Below are 16,994 nucleotides of genomic sequence, written 5' to 3' on the forward strand. Positions count from 1 at the left end.
CTAAATTTTTTGAGTATTCAGAGATAATTTTGTAAAACAATTCAGCACTAACCATCTCCTGCTGTATCTAGAGATCGAAGATATTGCAGTTCTTCACTTGCTTTATCTTTCACCGCTTCCAACTCTCCTATATTATCACTTAATTTAATAATATTCATAAAGGCCTCATAGTTACAGTTGGAATCACGAATCTGAAACAGAATTTTTACAATGTCAATAATGCCAAACAGACATTATATTTCATTAAATGAATTATTTTTATGCAGTACAGCAAAGTGGCATTTTGAAAACACTTTGATGCTTCTAAACCTTTATTTTGATACTAAAATTTCACATGGACCAAGAAAAAGGAAATATGCACAGTTAACTCTATTCCAGCTGAAACCGGGACATGAGACCACTGAAGAGGTTTCAGTTTTGCCACGCTTCCCTGCAAGTGTACCTGCTCCCAATGTAATGGCTTCTTCAGATACAGAATTACAAAAAGAATTAAAGCATTCTGTAATGTAACCATAACCTAATAACCTACAGGGGACAAAAAAAAAATCTTCTGAAATCCCAATTCAGCTTCTTAATAGTATTTACAGGGGTATTTCAATACGTACTATTTTCCCAGCACTGGCTTAGGGTGAACCTGCTCTGGGGACTCAAAGGAGATTGTACAAGTGAAGGAAGCTTGCTGTGCTGCTGAGATCACTGGAAACTGTGTTGTGAATGCAGCATGGAGATCAGGGGAAGGCTGGCAGCATCGCAGCATGTGCACACAGGTGCAGAGGGTTGAGTTCTAATGCTGTCTTCACCATCCGAAGCCAAAAAAAGTCAATTTACCCACATCTTTCATAAATGCTCACTTTGATATGGAAATGTAGCACTTGGTCTGTGTTGCAGAAGTGCATTGACATGAGTTGCACAGAATAGAGCAAATGAAGACTGGATACCTTTGACCAAAGTTAACAGAAAATCTTCCTAGAAATCTGCTTTTAAAAGTAATGGTACATGCAATGCTTGAACTTCAAACATTTTGTAAAAATGTGAATTTCACAGTGAAGAGAGACAAGTTTGGACTAACTTCTAATTTTATATGGAAGCTTTATATTTTGTTGCAAGAGAATTAGTATCGAACTTAGTGCGCCTAGAAACATGGAATGAAACTTTTCATTTTCAGAAACTGATTTTTTTTTCATTCAAATGTGATTTTATGTCAAAGGTTCAAAAAGGAGACAGAATTTATTTCAGTCATATCTATTTCTGATCTTAATTTCTGCAATCTTCATTTCATAAGACTTGTATTAAATTTCTGAAAGCATTTATTCTTCTTTATCTTTCCCCCAGCACATGCACTTCCTCATCTCAGACAGCAATTATGAAAATTAATATTTGGGACATAACCATCATAACAGAAAGCTTTATAAAAACCTCAGAATTCTATTTTTGGATGCAGCTGGGGACAGTGCTCAGTAAATAAAGAATGAGGCCAAGTTACAAATAAAGAACATGCGTAGGAGGAAAGGGGAAACAAAGATTGAAAAGCTTGGTCCATACAAGCAGCAGTATTTTTTCTTTTTAAAGTTATGTTCCTGTAGAAAAGTAGTGTGCAAACTTTTACATGAAATGGATGTGGCTGGAGTGAAGGAAACATTGTACACGTACGCTTGATTTCATTCCATACATAAGAACATTTACTCTGAAATCCAAGAGTGTTTTCAGCATAGTACCTGAATGCACGCTATAAGAATAAATACATGAATAAAAGTAGAGATAACTTGGGGAAAGGAAAAAAAATTAAACTTGATTCATGACCTGTAAGGGATAACTTGCTTAGCAAAAAACCAACAACATTAACTAAAAGGTGAATACTCTATGTTAATTTTACTATATAATACTACTTTTTAAAAGTTTGGAGGGGAGGGGTTTGCAGGTGCATTAGAGAGATATCAAACTAAAGACTTTGCTTCTTCCCATTCCATTAAATTATTAAGGGTTACCACAAACATCCCTAACACAATCACCCTGAGATTCCTTAGCAGAAGCAAAAAGCTCCAATCTCGCTACCTGTCATTCAGGAAGTCTCTTAAGCTTTAAAAGACACATCATAAAAAAAAAGTCAAGGAAAAAAGCTTCCAAGGTTACCACCATACTTCCTGAACATCTAAGTAAAACAGAGGACTCAACTTTACACTTTCTCGTCCACCTGTCCTCAGTCAGGCGATTTTTGCCAAACCACCATAGAGTACAAATAATACAGATGGAGTGTGAATATGTGTGTGTGTATACATACATGTATATACAAAAAAATAAATACCATATATATAGAAAGAATTTAATATAGCAGCCATACGTTCAGTATCTCTGCCAGTATATCCATTGGTAACTTTTCTACCAGATACCTATCTGCCATGATTACAGGAAACACAAGTAAAGCTTTATAGAAACATATTCCAGAAATATCACTCATTTTAAATGTTATAAATCTTACCATCCATATGACATACTGATTAATATAATCAGGATCACTGAGCTGGTTGATTAATGGAAGAAGAATTCCTCGGGAGAGGATTTCCTGAAAAACAACATAAAATAAATCATTTTATACATTTATTCATAAAGCTAATATAACTGCAATAATTAAAAAAAATATCACTGTGTAGAGGCTAAATAAAAAATGTATAATTACAGAAAACATTCAATAAGCACATTCCTTTCCAATTAACATCAGAAGATGTTAGTATTTCAAGAAAAACATCATCCATTTTATCACGCTTTTCAAATGTTGCTAGAGGTAAAAGAAACTTTAAAAACATGCCACACAATCTGTTCTCTGCTATTAAATACTTATCAAGAGTGTACTGCATATAAAACAACCTAACATTAAATTAGATCATTTTTACAAAATAAAATAAGAGTGGTAGTTCAGATCTATATTTTTTAATGACATTAAACCAAAGAACTGGGATGGCTTCTAGAGTCTGTACTTACCCTGACAAAGTATCGCATGATCTTGTTCTGGAAGTCTCCAGGAGGTAGCAATATATACAGTAAAACCTCACACAGATCCCTTAGGAACCCTATCAAGGAGAACGAAAAGCCCTCAGCACCATTTTTGTATTATGTTATTCCACATCTTACCTGATATCATAAAAACCAACAGATAAATCCTTAAAAATTAAATTCAAATATAGTCATATATATATTCTTATAGTCCAAGCATCACAGTAACACCTTTCAGACAGAACATAAGCAACACTGATGTAAACCTGAGACACATCTAAAGTCTCAAAACCCAGACAAAAGAAAGTCAAATTCCAAGAACCAAAAACCTAACTCAAATATATTTTCCTTATTTAACATATACAGAGGTTTTTTTTCCCCTCCTTCATGCTCAAAAAAGATAAACTGATTTTTTTAATGAAGACTATGGAGTAGTGACAAGGAAGGCAGATCTAACAAAAAGCAGTAAGAATCTGCAAAGTCTTCCCCTGCTTCCCAGGAAACATTATCATCTTAATTTTTTTGCAGTAAAAAGAAGAATGGCTATATAGGTACATACTTCGTTATAATTATAGCATTAATATATACAAACTAGAGGATATACATATGTACAGTAGATAATGCTTTGAAAAATTACATGCTACGATTTCAGTGTATTTCATGTTGTGAACACAATTTTTAGTTTTTTAATTTAGTCTGATACACTAAAATAACTTCAGAAGATAATATTGAAAAGACCTTCTTCATCTTTGGGAGAAGTGCAGACTAGATCACGACAGACTTCTTTTTCCATTTCAACTTCAACCTCAAAGAATGTATCTACAAGTTCCTCAGCTTGGTCTGTACATAAGAAAATGAAAATAAACATACTTTTTGGTAAAGATTAGAAACTTGAGAGTAAGCTTGAATTATAAAATAAAGCTAACTACATTTCACACATGTAAGATACCTGCCTACTCAGACTCAAATAAAAAAAATATTTAAATAATTTCATTACCCTTCATCTGATCAGCTTTCTCTGCTATTCTTTGCTGAGCTTTTCTGAAAACTCGAAGATGAGTGCCAAAGTCATCAACAAGTCGTGTAGTAAAATAAGGCTGCCAGTCTGTTTCCTTTGACCTATGAGGAAAGGACATCCATGAAAGTGAATTATTTTATCCTGAACCCAAAGAACCATAATAAATTTATACTTCCTCTTCTTCCCTGCCAAGGACCATGCTGTTAGTAAAGATGGAAAAGCAAAGAAATAGATCAGTCTCCTGATTGCCTATCCATTGAAAATAAAACAAATCTTGTAAAATACCACTCTTGCGCCACATTAAAATTTATGACTGTACTACTTTAAGGTCAACATTAGTATCCAAAATAGTGTTCTGATTCATGACATCATCAAATACCTGTGAAAAATCCTGATATAAACAGTCTACAACCTAAAACTAAAATACTCTTCAGGCCTTTTTCAGCCATGCTTTCTATCATTTTGGAAGGTACCTAAATAAATAATTTTCTTCTGAATTGCAGTATATGCATGAGTGTGAAAACACTCGTTTTACTTGAATCTACAAACGACCTAATAGTATCAATAATTGATTCCCCAGCTTATATGAGAGGTAATTAGCATGGATCTCCAACAAGGCACATAGGTTAGCATCAGAAAACATTCACTGTTAGATTTGCATAAAACTATTTCCTTAGTGGTATGAAAAAGATGTAGAGATATTATTACGGTGTCCATGCCTTACTAGCTAATGGAAAAGACATGTCCTGGTTTGGGGTGGGATAGAGTTAATCTTCTTCCTAGTAGCTGGTATAATACTGTGTTTTGGATCTAGGATGAGAAGAATGTTGATTTACACACTGATGTTTTAGTTGTTACTGAGCACTGCTTATACTAAGTCAAGGAAGGCCTTTTCTGCTTCTCACCCCACCCCACCAGTGAGCAAGCTGGGGGAGCACAAGTTGGGAGGGGACACAGCTGGGACAGGTGACCCCAACTGACCAAAAGGATATTCCAGACCATATGATGTCACGCTCAGCATACAAAGCTGGAGGAAGAAGAAGGAAGCAGGGGACATTTGGAATGATGACATTAGTCTTCCCAAGTAACGGTTACATACGATGGAGCCCTGCTTTCCTGATGATGGGAACCAATGAATTAATTCCTTTGCTTCAATTGCACGTGTGGCTTTTGTTTTACCTATTAAACTGTCTTTATCACTCTACCCATGAGTTTTCTCACTTTTACTCTTCTGATTCTCTCCCTCATCCTACTGGGTCATGGGGGGGAAGTGAGCAAGTGGCTGTGTGGTGTTTGGTTGCCAGCTGGGGTTACACCACAACAAGGCACTTGTAGTGTTATAAGTTCAAGGAAGCTAGATGGCAGTGACGGCTTTTGCTCTGCACTAAGTATTCCACTACCTGAATTCACTCAGATACCTACTCTGTTACAGAATCCTTTTACAACACTTCCTTTTTTGTGTTTGTTCCCTCACCTGCTCTTTCTTCCCTCAAAGAGAGAGAAAGGGATAAGGAACTCTGGAACAGAATGAAGTCTACTGCAAAATCTAGATGTGGAAATAAGAAGCAGAGCTGTCTCAAAAGTGCAGTCAAAGCCATCAATAATCTAGATCCACTATTTGCACAACCAACACATCACACAAAAACACTAGGTGGCAGCCTTACATCAGTCTCCCAAATGTGGAGCTCTCAAGGGAAAAACAAAAAAAACAAAACCCAACAAACTAACACACAAGAAATATCCCACTGTATTAACTCTCTCCAGAGGCTCACAGGGCATATAAAATTAGAGATGATGGTATTAACCTAAGGCTATATCCAACTACAGTCAACATAAATACACTAGATAATTTTTTCTTAGTAACAACAACAACTGCTGCAGCCCCGTGAAACAGATTTGATTTGTACAGAAGAACTGCACGGGAGTGGTGGCTATTTTTGAACAGCTATAGCACTGTAGGAAAAAAAAATAAATTCGCTGTAACTTGACCTGCTCTGACACAAGACCAATACTTTACACTGTTCAATGAAGTAACTTCACCAAACTGACAAAAACACTGAAGTTGGGTAGCCAGGTCCATTTCATGTAAGCACAGGATTGCTTGCTGTAACAGTTTATTTAGCCTGGTTTTCACTATTTCCAATACTGTTTCCTAGGATTGCTGTTATTTCACAATCAATGAGATTTTTTTTTTATACTTAATTTTTCGTAGCACTAAATGTAGTTCTCCATCTTTGACCTTTCTTGCCAGAAAAGCACATTGACCTATGTTTTCAAGTCAAGAGAAGGGAGGAATATCAACACCTCAAAACTGCCAAGTTTATTATATTATATATAAAGTTTATTATATTTAGGTGACCCACAACCTCTTCTGAAAACAGGTAACAGTCAGCATAGTGAGATGAATACCTGAAATCATTACTTAACAAAGAAGTAGATGGGTATGGATGTAAAAGCATGTGGTACCTGAGCAGAGAAATGAGTCATAATAAAAATAAATAACTTCCCACAGACGTTCCCTGACTTCCTGCTACTTGATTAAGCAACAGCAGAAAAAAACCTGGGACAATTAACAAACTATCCATTTGTTCTGAACCAATCCTATTTAAAAAAAAAAAAAGATTTACATGTGTGACATATCATTTCGTTCCCCAGATTACCATTCCTTTAAAAATACTCATTCTTACATACTGAAGAGCAATACCACTTTTAAAAGTTCTCAGAGCTGATAAAGATATTTGAATTAAAAGCTTTCAGACTGACTTACCTTGAGAATAGCCCTGCTGTTTATATGAAACAGACCTGCACATAAAAAGGTGATGATTCATGCAACTCAAGGTTTAAATTGCAGAAAAATAGCTATTCAGTAATTTAGACATTAATCTGAATATTAAAAAGGCCATTTTGCAGAAGATCATGACCACAAACATCATCTCCATTCATTCCTTAAGGGATTAGCAAAAGACTTAGATTATGATCTTAAAATTTTACATGTTCTTTCCGTAAAATGCAATGAACTACGCCAACAGATAAACTTAAACATTTATCCACTACCATACAACCCACAGAGATATTTATCCACTTGCTTAGACTGTGTACTGATGTAAACATCAATAATCTTACCTAGCAGAAAACTGCACAAGTGCATACTGAAGAGCCTGCCTGATTTCCAGAAGAAACGATTCATCATCACTTAGTGTGTAATACCAATACTGCACATAGTCTCTCAGGGAAAACTGGATTACCTGAAATTGTAAAGGAAAAAATAAAGACGAACTAATGAACAAAAGACAACAATATAAAACAGCCCTCTGTGCCTGATAATGCAACAGTGGTCTTAATAAAGGTTAACATAGGGAACCATACTCCTCTACCATTATGAAATCCTGAGTGAAACAACGTAACTCACATACTGAAACCTCTTTCTCTTACACACATTCATTACTGTTATGCTGAGAAACTACAATATACGGAAAACAGACTCAAATATTGACCCATAATACCCTGGCTCATCCTCAATGGTTTTATTTACCACTCCCAAATATGATAGAATTCCTCAATTTCTATTTGTCTCTCAACTATTTAGATATTACACAGTCAATACCTGCAAAAATAAAAATAGGTTAAATGGTCCCAGTTAGAATTTACCTGTTGCAAAGGCTCATCAATAATATTTGCACCCGTCAGTCTTCTGTCAATCTTAATAGGTCTGGCTTCACGTTTCATTTCTTCTATGCACTTGAAAGAGAATACGAAATTTAACTTTGCAGGTTTTAGATACAACTAAAAGTCAGCTCTAATGTTTATGATATATGTATATTTCCAGTAAAGACTTTATACAACAGTTTCCCTATTACTGTAATTTATAGAGAAGAGAAAATCATAGGATCGTAGAATGGTTTGGGTTGGAAGGGACCATTAGGCCATCTAGTCCAATCCCCCCTGCAACGGGCAGCATCATCTTCAAGTAGATCAGGCCTCTCAGAGTCCAGCCTGACCTTGAACGTTTCCAGGGCTGGGGTATCTACCACCTCTCTGGGCAATAATACCTGTATTTTTCACTACATAGTTGTGTTGGGTTTGCACGCGTGGAGGGGTCAGTTTTGGTAGTGGGGGAAGGGGCTACCCTGTGAAAAGCTTTGCGAAGCTCCCCTGGCTCCAAGGTGTGCCTGCCCCAGCCCAGGCTGAGCTCATTAGCACTAGAGAAACGCCTCTGCGAATCCGTATTTGTGAGGGGAAGGACTGTCTTGAAAAGAAGATGGAGAGAACCTGGAGGAGAGGCCATTGACCTGAACACAAGATGACCAAGGGCCTAAACAAAGAGCGAGCTTCGTTGCCAGGAGGAAGGAGGAGGAGGGGGAGGACAGAGAACCTCAGACACCCAGTTCAACCACATGGAGTAGGATAAGGCAAAGGAGGTCCCTGGATCCCATGGAAGTTCAACGGCAGAGCAGATACCCATGTGTAGGCCATGGAGGACTCTATACTGGAGCAGAAAAGCTGAGCCTGAGGGCAAATGTGACTGAATTGAGACCCCAGAGATGCTCAATGCTGGGGGGGGAGGGCAGGGCAGGGCAGGAGGTGCGCTGGACTAGAGACCCTTCTGCAACCCATGTATGTCCCCACACCTGAAGAGGTCCATGGCTCCTTGTTCCTGGACTTTCACGCCAGGAAGAGTGGCAGAGGTGAACTGACTGCAACCCCTATTCCCTGCCCCCCTGTGCCACTGGGCAGGGAGAAGGTAAAGACATCTAGAGCAAAGTGATTTGAGCCCGGGAAGAAGGGAGGGGTGGGGGAAGGTGTTGTAAGATGTGGTTGTTATGTCTCACTGTGCTACTTGGATGAATGGAAATGAATTAAATTGACTTTTCTTCCCCAAGTTGAGTCTGTTTTGCCCGTGACCATAACTGGTGAGGGAGCCGTCCCTGTCCTCATTCTAATCTGTGCCACTTTGTTGTGACTCCCATCCCACCTTACTGGGCCGGGGGAGTGAGTGCAGGACCACATGGTCCTACCTGTGGGTGAAACCACAGCAGTAAATAACAGTGAGGAACCAATCTGAAAACCTACTTCTTGCTTACCATAAGCAAGGAGCAAGTTTGCTAAAATGCTAGATCAGAAGGAAGTAAAACTCAAATAGTTATAAAAGGATGGAGGGGGACACATGACAGCAGTGTAAGCTAGTTTGTGGGTAAGACCAGAGTTCCATACTTGATTATAAACTTCCTGTGCAATCTCAAGCAGATAACTGTTCAGTACTTGGGTTCCCCCCACCCCTCAGTTTCATTATCTCAGTTTATTCTATAGGCCAGAAGAGAAATTACTCTTTTGTACCATCACTACTTTACAGACGAGTCTTTAAAAAGTAATTGAAGATGGGGTAAAAAATTATTTTATAGAAGGACTTGCAACTCAGAGCAGTTAACTTCAAGAATTACTCAATCAGAGCTGACTTTTGGCAACTGACATACTGAAAAAGAACACCCTTTATCAGTGCTTCTCTGAGAGGACTAATAGAGTCTTTCTACAAACTTAAGATGAAATCTGCAATAAACTCCTTTATTTTCACAGAAATAACAACCCAACAACCCACACTTCTGTTCATCATTTTATTCTTTGATCTAGAGAGAAAGTTACGACTGTATCAGAAACGTAGAACTGCCAAAAACCATAAATGAAAAAGTTATAAACCCTATGTCCAGTGTTTCCATTCTACGTGACTCTCCCTAAGTATCTCTCAAACTAGTTAACAGTGAACGGCAGTGAAACACCTGAGGCCAGAAAACATTCCTCCTCCTACTTACCCAACTCTGTATCACACAAAAGTATTTTGAGAAATCTGTATATTTTTTAACTTTCAAGACAACCGAACGGTTCAATGCTACTTTAATATGAATAAAGTTGACTCACATTCAAACAATACTCCAGCTATATTCCAATGAATGTGTAAAATATTTTTTGGTCTTCATTGTGTGAAAAATACCAAAAAAATACAGTATTGAATGATTAAATATTCTTACTAAGCACAGCATAGTTCAAATTGCCAAACAAAATTGTTAAAAGAGTTCTGAAGTTTGAGGACTGCATGCATAAAACCACATTTGGAAAACATAGAAGAAAAAGCAGAAGCAAAAAAAGCAGCAGTCAGAAGACAGAGACTTATACACAGAGAATACACAGGGTTACTTGGTAAAAATCTGAACATTCATGGGCTCACAGGATTCAGGTTTCAGTCTGGACTTCAGGAAGACATCCTGTCCAACCTCCTGCTCAAAGCAGAGCCAACTACGAGGTTAGACCATTCTTTCATATTCTTTTTTCTCTAGTGAAGTGTTTATGTACATGCAGTATAATTTCATTTCCTTTTGATAAGTCTGAAGACATCTAAAATTTAGAATATCTGCTTTCATTTCATTGCAGCTACAACAGCTGACCGTAGTTCTCACTTGGAAAGTATTGCCAGTTTTAAGCCTGGCCTTCCAGACACTGACTCAAGAGACAAGCTCAAGGGAAGGACTCAATTCACATGAAAAAAACTGTCCTATTTGACTGTCACTTCATACATAATATTAGTCCAACATACTCTACCAGTATTCAATCATTAGTTAGGAAAAATAAGTATCACTTGCTATTGTTAAATCTGACACCTACTCACTTCATCTGAAGCAGGTAGGAAGCACTTATGAGGAGTGTAGGACATATACTCCACAAAGCGAGATGCAGCACAGAGTAAAGAAACCCAGCCTCCCTCCACAAGCACAACTCACCTGCAGTGAGTGAGCAAGCTTCAGACTTTTGCTCTGCTGTACTAATAGATATTTTTAAAGTTGTTTTTTGAAACTATGCTAGGTAACTGTTAAATATGAAAAACGCCTCTTTTGGACTGTGCCGCTATTTCCCAAATCACATACTTGTGGTTACTGGCTTTCAGGAGTGGACAAGGCATGGGATTTACACATCCCATGAACAAATCCGCAACATAGCATATGACGAATCGACTCAAAATAAGGAGATTCAGAGACCAGTCAGGGATCAAACACACAACTAGCGCTTACAACGGTGATAACAACTTATAGTCATTTGGCAATATTGTACCCAGCCTACAGAAACTCCTTGTCTTTCGGATAAAGCATAAGAGACATCAATTATGACAGTAACTTAACTTTCCACACCTGTTAAAGTTGGACTGAATTTATAATTTTTACTGAAAATGCTATTACAGTTAACAGTTCAGAAGGCCTTAAACTTGCCTTTCCTTCAACATTATTTTAACACAAACCTGCAGACAAGTGTGTATTTTACAGAGCCACTACCTTATGGCATCAAGTACATTCGTAACCCGAAAGTTCTTATAAAACAGACTTGCAAAAGGAAAAGCAAGTCTAATCCTAATTTTCAAACCTCCCTGCTTGTATGCAATGAAAAAAAAAAAAAAAAAAGGCAGAAAGGTATATAATTTTCCATCAAACCTACATAACTATTTCTCCTTAATATGAGGCATTCATTTTATATTCACTAAGTATAATATATATTCACTAAGTATAATAAGTGGCAACCAAGGAAACCTGTCAACACCAAATCCTGTACTGTAACTTAAAGTATGGTACATTCTACAACATTATTTCCATCCACAATTTTGGAGCTCAGAATTATAAATTATTTCTTTTAAATCAAGCATTTGAACATCTACCTTAGTCTAAAAAAATCCCCAAATAACTGAAAACCCTCAAAACAATCGATAAAACTCTGACTGGCTTTGGGGAAAATGAGCTTCTTATAAAGAACCTATATAATCAGATGACTTCTCAAAATACAGCATCACAAAATAATTTCATATTGAGGTGAATTCACTTTTACCTGGTTCATGGAAGAAGTACAACCTATACAGTTAGCCACTAGCCACTTGGAAGAAAGATATTCACTGTTCAAAACCACTTAGGGCCACAATGGTTTTAACATGAAAACAATTCCAAGTTAAAAATATTACTTGCCAATAAAGATAAGTCAGCAGAAACTTAATACAGAAATGGCAAATAGGAATCCCAAGCAAACCACACATTTGGTTTTGGTTAGGACTCATCTCTTCTTGCACTGCTACTGAAAAGCTCAGCTAAACTAGCTAATGCTATTTTTAATACAGTGGCAAAAAGAAATACAAAACACTATTGCAGAATACAAACAGACTTTAGTTGGAGAACAACTTCAAAAAGCATTAGGTAAGCTAGCTAAAAATAAATGCCTTTGTGCTACAAAGCTTAAATCCAGATATTAGTCCAGACAAGTCAGCTGAGAAAGTGATGTGTCAATAATCCACAAACAAATCATAAGTCAAACTACTGAATTAGCAAGGATTACACAAAAGCCCCTCATCACTTTATTTTTTTTATAAAGCAATGAGAGCATACATATGTACTGAGCTCAAAAAAGTAACATTAACGTAAAAAAAGTATCAGCGACGTACAGGAAATTTAAAAGACAGAAAAACTTCTTGTAAAGCTGCTCTCAAAACACAAGACATAAGCAACACTCCACAATTCATATAATATATAGCACCTTAGTCCCCTAAAATGAGGTCTCATTAACAGAACAGAATCATTAGTTGATTGCTGACTTGCCCTTTGTCAGTTTTAAATTTTGCATTTTTCATTTGGACCAGTGACATTACTTTATGGTTCAGAATATAATTAAGTTCCAGATTCATCTCAACAGACTTAAAAAGTCCACTTACCAACTGAGCTTTGAAGCAGTCACAAAAAAAGATCTGTGATTGGAAAGCAGACTCACAAAATAAACTTCTATGTGCTGATAAGAAAGTTGAACACCCCCCCCCTTCTTTCACAGACAACAGTGACTGACAGCTAAGAAAGAGCAGGATGTTTCACTCTAAACAGCTGTGAGATTAAATATGACATAACTAGCAACCTTTGGGTTAAAATGTCTCTATTTTGATGAGTGCAAATGGATTAGCCCAAGATATATCTAAACTTCTGAGCTGCCAAGATGTATTGGTTCATAAACCAAGAACACCTGGAATTTCTACCCCTTGGCTATTAAGAATTTATTCTGTACGGAACAGATGCAGATTTATCCAATTAGAAACCCTGAATTTAGGTCCATCAACCAAAAGGATATGTCTTAAGAATTCAGAAAAAAAGAAAAAGAGTTGAAAAGGAGATCCTACTGCTGTTCCACACAGGATTTTTGCCTGGTCTTAAAGACAGCCAAAGATAACTTCTACATCCCTGAATTACTGTAAATCTAGGCTTTATTACAGTTTAATCTTCTTAGTTGGGCAAGCAACTTTCTGACCACACACAATCAAAAGAATCAAAACTGGAGACTACAGATCCAGTGATGGAAGAACTCTAAATAGCCATGACAGCCTTGCAAGAAAAAGTGAGAAGGAGCTACCACTCCCACCAAAAAATACCCAACACACATAAGTAATCTGGAAAGGAATGGTTTAGTAATTCCCTTATAGATATTAGCCAGTTATATCTTACTCATTTCTCCCAATGAAGCCAGAAACAATACTTGAAACAAACATTCCATAAATGCTTAAAAAGCTTGCATTTCGAAAAGGAAAAATCTTGCATTTCACTTGCATATTGCAGCTGACTCAAAACGTAAAAGGAGGCTCTTTTTCCTTGGGAAATGGGTACAATTCTTAGATTAAAACTGATTATTATTGTCATTCTAATTTTCAAAGTTATAAAATCTGATCTAAAATTAAGACCAGTAAACTCTCCTTACCTTAGGGATCCCAACTGATGTACAAGGAAGAAACGAATGTTCACACTGTTCAAGGTATTTTTCCGAGTTGCTTTTTCCAAATAAAAGAGTAACCACAAAACCCCTAAAATGGAAAAGGAAAGATCAGCTAAAAGAAGCAATCCTCTCCCCACCCGCCCCAAATATTTCACAGTAAATTATGAAATGCAATATATGACAATTCTCACTGTTTACTCGCCTAGTAGAGTGCTCTTTCACAGTGTAGCATGCTGCTCAAAATAACTGACACAATACCAAGTATGAAGTTTCCCAGTCTTGTATTATCAGTCTTGATATACTCTTATCAAATAGCAGATCTATACAGCACAGTCTATACTACACAGCCGGCTGCATGAGAAGAACCTGTGACAGCACACTACATATGGAGGAAAGAAAGAAAGAAGAGAAGAGGAAAGAAAGAAAGAAGAGAGGAAAAAAAAACCCCAGTAGTCCTGTCAGGTTGCGCAAGACCAGAGTCAAGGAAAACACCCAGAGGATAACCGAAGTCAAACACAAGGGGTTTTTTGGGTTGTGAGTTTTTTGGGGTGTTTTTTTTTTGTGCTTTTTGTTATTCTGTTTTGTTTTTAATCAATACAGCATATAAATAAATGCACTCCTGGACGATTTAGAATGTTAGATCAGAAATTCATTATCTTCTTCCCTCACAATGATATTTAAATTATGATGTAATTAAGTAGGACAGCAGTTAATTTTATTATTGTTTACTTTATGATATAATGAAGGCATAAGGAAAAAAGCAACCATTACAAAAGTTCAACCTTGCCACAGCAATAATTTATTTACTGTTTATGACATTAGGGCATGAAACCACATAAATATAAAGCTGGTTTTACTAGGAAATAGAAGAAAAACTAAAGGCTGTGCCAATTATAGCATTACCAAAGTATGTAGCCTTTGAAAAGCCAAGCATAAAAAACCCCAGAATATGAAGTTACTGCTGCTCAGATTAGCCCTTTTGACCACCATTTGTGAACACAGGAACTCAAAGTTATTCCAGGCTTGAAACTGCTGAATTAATACTTTCTATTAATATAGACTGCTGTCGATATCCAATACACTTATTTGATTAGAATAAAATTCCTAACCAAGGTAAAATACAAGGTCTTAATTCTCAAACTGAGAACCTTTTTTTTTTTAAATAATTCAGAAGCAGGGAGGTGGTCCTTTTTACTCTGGGGCGGGGAAGAGTGAAAAAGCTACACAAAATTATTATTGGTAACTTGATAATGCATAAGAAAATTTCACTTGATACTCTGATTCTCTTATAGGCATCTTCATCTGCCAAACACATGCACTTCCTACATATGAGGACAAAAAATAAAAGCAGGTCTAATTGCTCTTCTGCTCCAGATACTTCTAGAGAGCTTTAAAATCGTAACACCAATGGTGCTAGTAGCACCACAATTCAGGTCAAGGACAAAAACTTGCTTAGAAAAATCTCAGTATTAGTTTCACTACACTTAAATGGTAACTAATGGTTTGGTTTGGGGAGGGCAATGTTTTCTTCGCGATTTTTTTTAATTATTAAAAAGTTTGGGTTTTCCTTTTAATATCTATTATTTCTCTATTGGAAATCTCACTCTTCCTTTAAAGAAAACAGTATACCTAAAATGCCTTTTTTTTTTTTTTTTTTTTTTTTTTTTTGCCAAAAATCAGTTTTAACTTCAAATATGTATCAGCAACTTGGGCAGGGGGGGGATGGGTAAGGATCCGAGAGATCCTTCCCCTTCTTTAGTTCAAAAGGATTGAAGCCTTGGAAATAACTAGTTATAAATCATACATCTCTCTTCTCTCAGATGCTATGACATTTCTAAAGTTATTGACTTATTAAAAAATACTAATATGCTACCAAAATAATTTAAATATATGCTCATTTTCTTAGATACTAAGTATTTCTATTTTTAAGCTAGAAGTGCTAGGAGCTTCTGCCTCTACAGCAGAAATTAATACATTTTATTCTCTGATTTAAAAACTTCTGTGCACTAGAGCGGTATACATTGCCTGACCATTCAGTGCAAATGCTCATCTAATTCATCAAGAGGATATTCCACACAGTAAGTGAGAAATCATTTTAGTCTTTTCTCTAAACAAATAGAGAAGAAAAATGAAAATATCATATTTTACTTAAATTTGTGTTGTTAAGTTTTTCCAAAGATTATTGGAAGATCAGCTTTTCACAAGGGACAGATTAACAACAGAACAAAGGCGACAGATAGAAAAATGAAGTCTACAGATTTATCATTTTCCATCAAATCTGAAAAACAGCAGCCTCAGCTGAATGCTTTGAGAAAGCCAAAACGCAGCTTGGAACGGTTCCCAATTTAGTCAGCAGTCAGAATCATCAGGGTAGGCAGCCAGTCACACATATATGGGTGTGATTAAGTATCAATAACTATGCTTTTTGATGACAGAGCGAATTCCTTTAAATGGCCAAAGCAATTGATGGTCCAAGAAACTTCAGTTCTCACAACAGCAGAAGCCTAAGGCTGTTGACAGAGCCAGAATTCACATTTCCTTTATTTTACTTCCTTAGAATTGAAAGGAGGAAGGAGAGAGAAGAAGGTAAAAAACATACATTGTACAAAGAAAAGGCAGATGGTAAAACAGGCCCAGCACTCAGATTAAGGGATTTGCACCAATACTTAAAGTAGAGGCAAACAATATTTTCATAAAGAGTAACACCTTGGCTACACAGGTTAAAGAAACAATATCTATCTTCTGCCTCCTGCTCTTACTGGAAAGAGCTCAGTTCTCTAAGCGATGTGTTATCAGATCCCAAACTGAAGGGTGCAGTACAAAACAAAACAAAGCTAACATTTCATAAATCAGTCTTGAAACAAAACAAAATTAAACGAAGACAAATTGTCAGTTGCCTGACCAACTTCGTACCCTTCTATGATGGAGTTACAGCTCTGATGGACATGGGAAGAGCAACTGATGTCATCCACCTGGACACGTGCAAGGCATTTGACATTGTCCCGCACAACATCCTTATATCTAAGCTGGAGGGGTATGGACTAGATGGATGGACCACTCAGTGGATAAGGAATTGGCTGGATGGTTGCATTCAAAGAGTTGTGGTCAACGGTTCAATGTCCAAGTGGAGACCAGTGATGAATGGCATCCCTCAGGGGTCGGTACTGGGACCAGTGCTGTTAACATCTCTGTCAATGACATGGACAGTGGGATTGAGTGC

The 16,994-nt window shown here is 36.8% G+C and overlaps 1 protein-coding gene across 1 annotated transcript in view; it reads right to left on the bottom strand.

Annotated features, from left to right (window-relative positions):
- LOC104517494 (sorting nexin-13) overlaps positions 1-13,859 on the bottom strand; it is a gene marked incomplete at its 3' end in the record, with an annotated part of 33,727 nt that extends 19,868 nt beyond the window's left edge. Inside the window, exons 1-8 of the mRNA XM_010171441.2 lie at positions 13,760-13,859; positions 7,655-7,744; positions 7,130-7,251; positions 3,986-4,107; positions 3,727-3,828; positions 2,977-3,065; positions 2,477-2,560; positions 53-191 (exon numbers count right to left, since the gene is read on the bottom strand). Coding sequence (XP_010169743.2) covers positions 53-191; positions 2,477-2,560; positions 2,977-3,065; positions 3,727-3,828; positions 3,986-4,107; positions 7,130-7,251; positions 7,655-7,732 — 736 coding nt within the window. The remainder of the gene's footprint in view (positions 1-52; positions 192-2,476; positions 2,561-2,976; positions 3,066-3,726; positions 3,829-3,985; positions 4,108-7,129; positions 7,252-7,654; positions 7,745-13,759) is intronic.
- Positions 13,860-16,994: the final 3,135 nt, after the last annotated feature.

This window comes from Antrostomus carolinensis, unplaced genomic scaffold (genome assembly GCF_000700745.2).
Source record: "Antrostomus carolinensis isolate BGI_N321 unplaced genomic scaffold, ASM70074v2 scaffold36097, whole genome shotgun sequence".
Lineage (NCBI taxonomy): Eukaryota > Metazoa > Chordata > Aves > Caprimulgiformes > Caprimulgidae > Antrostomus > Antrostomus carolinensis.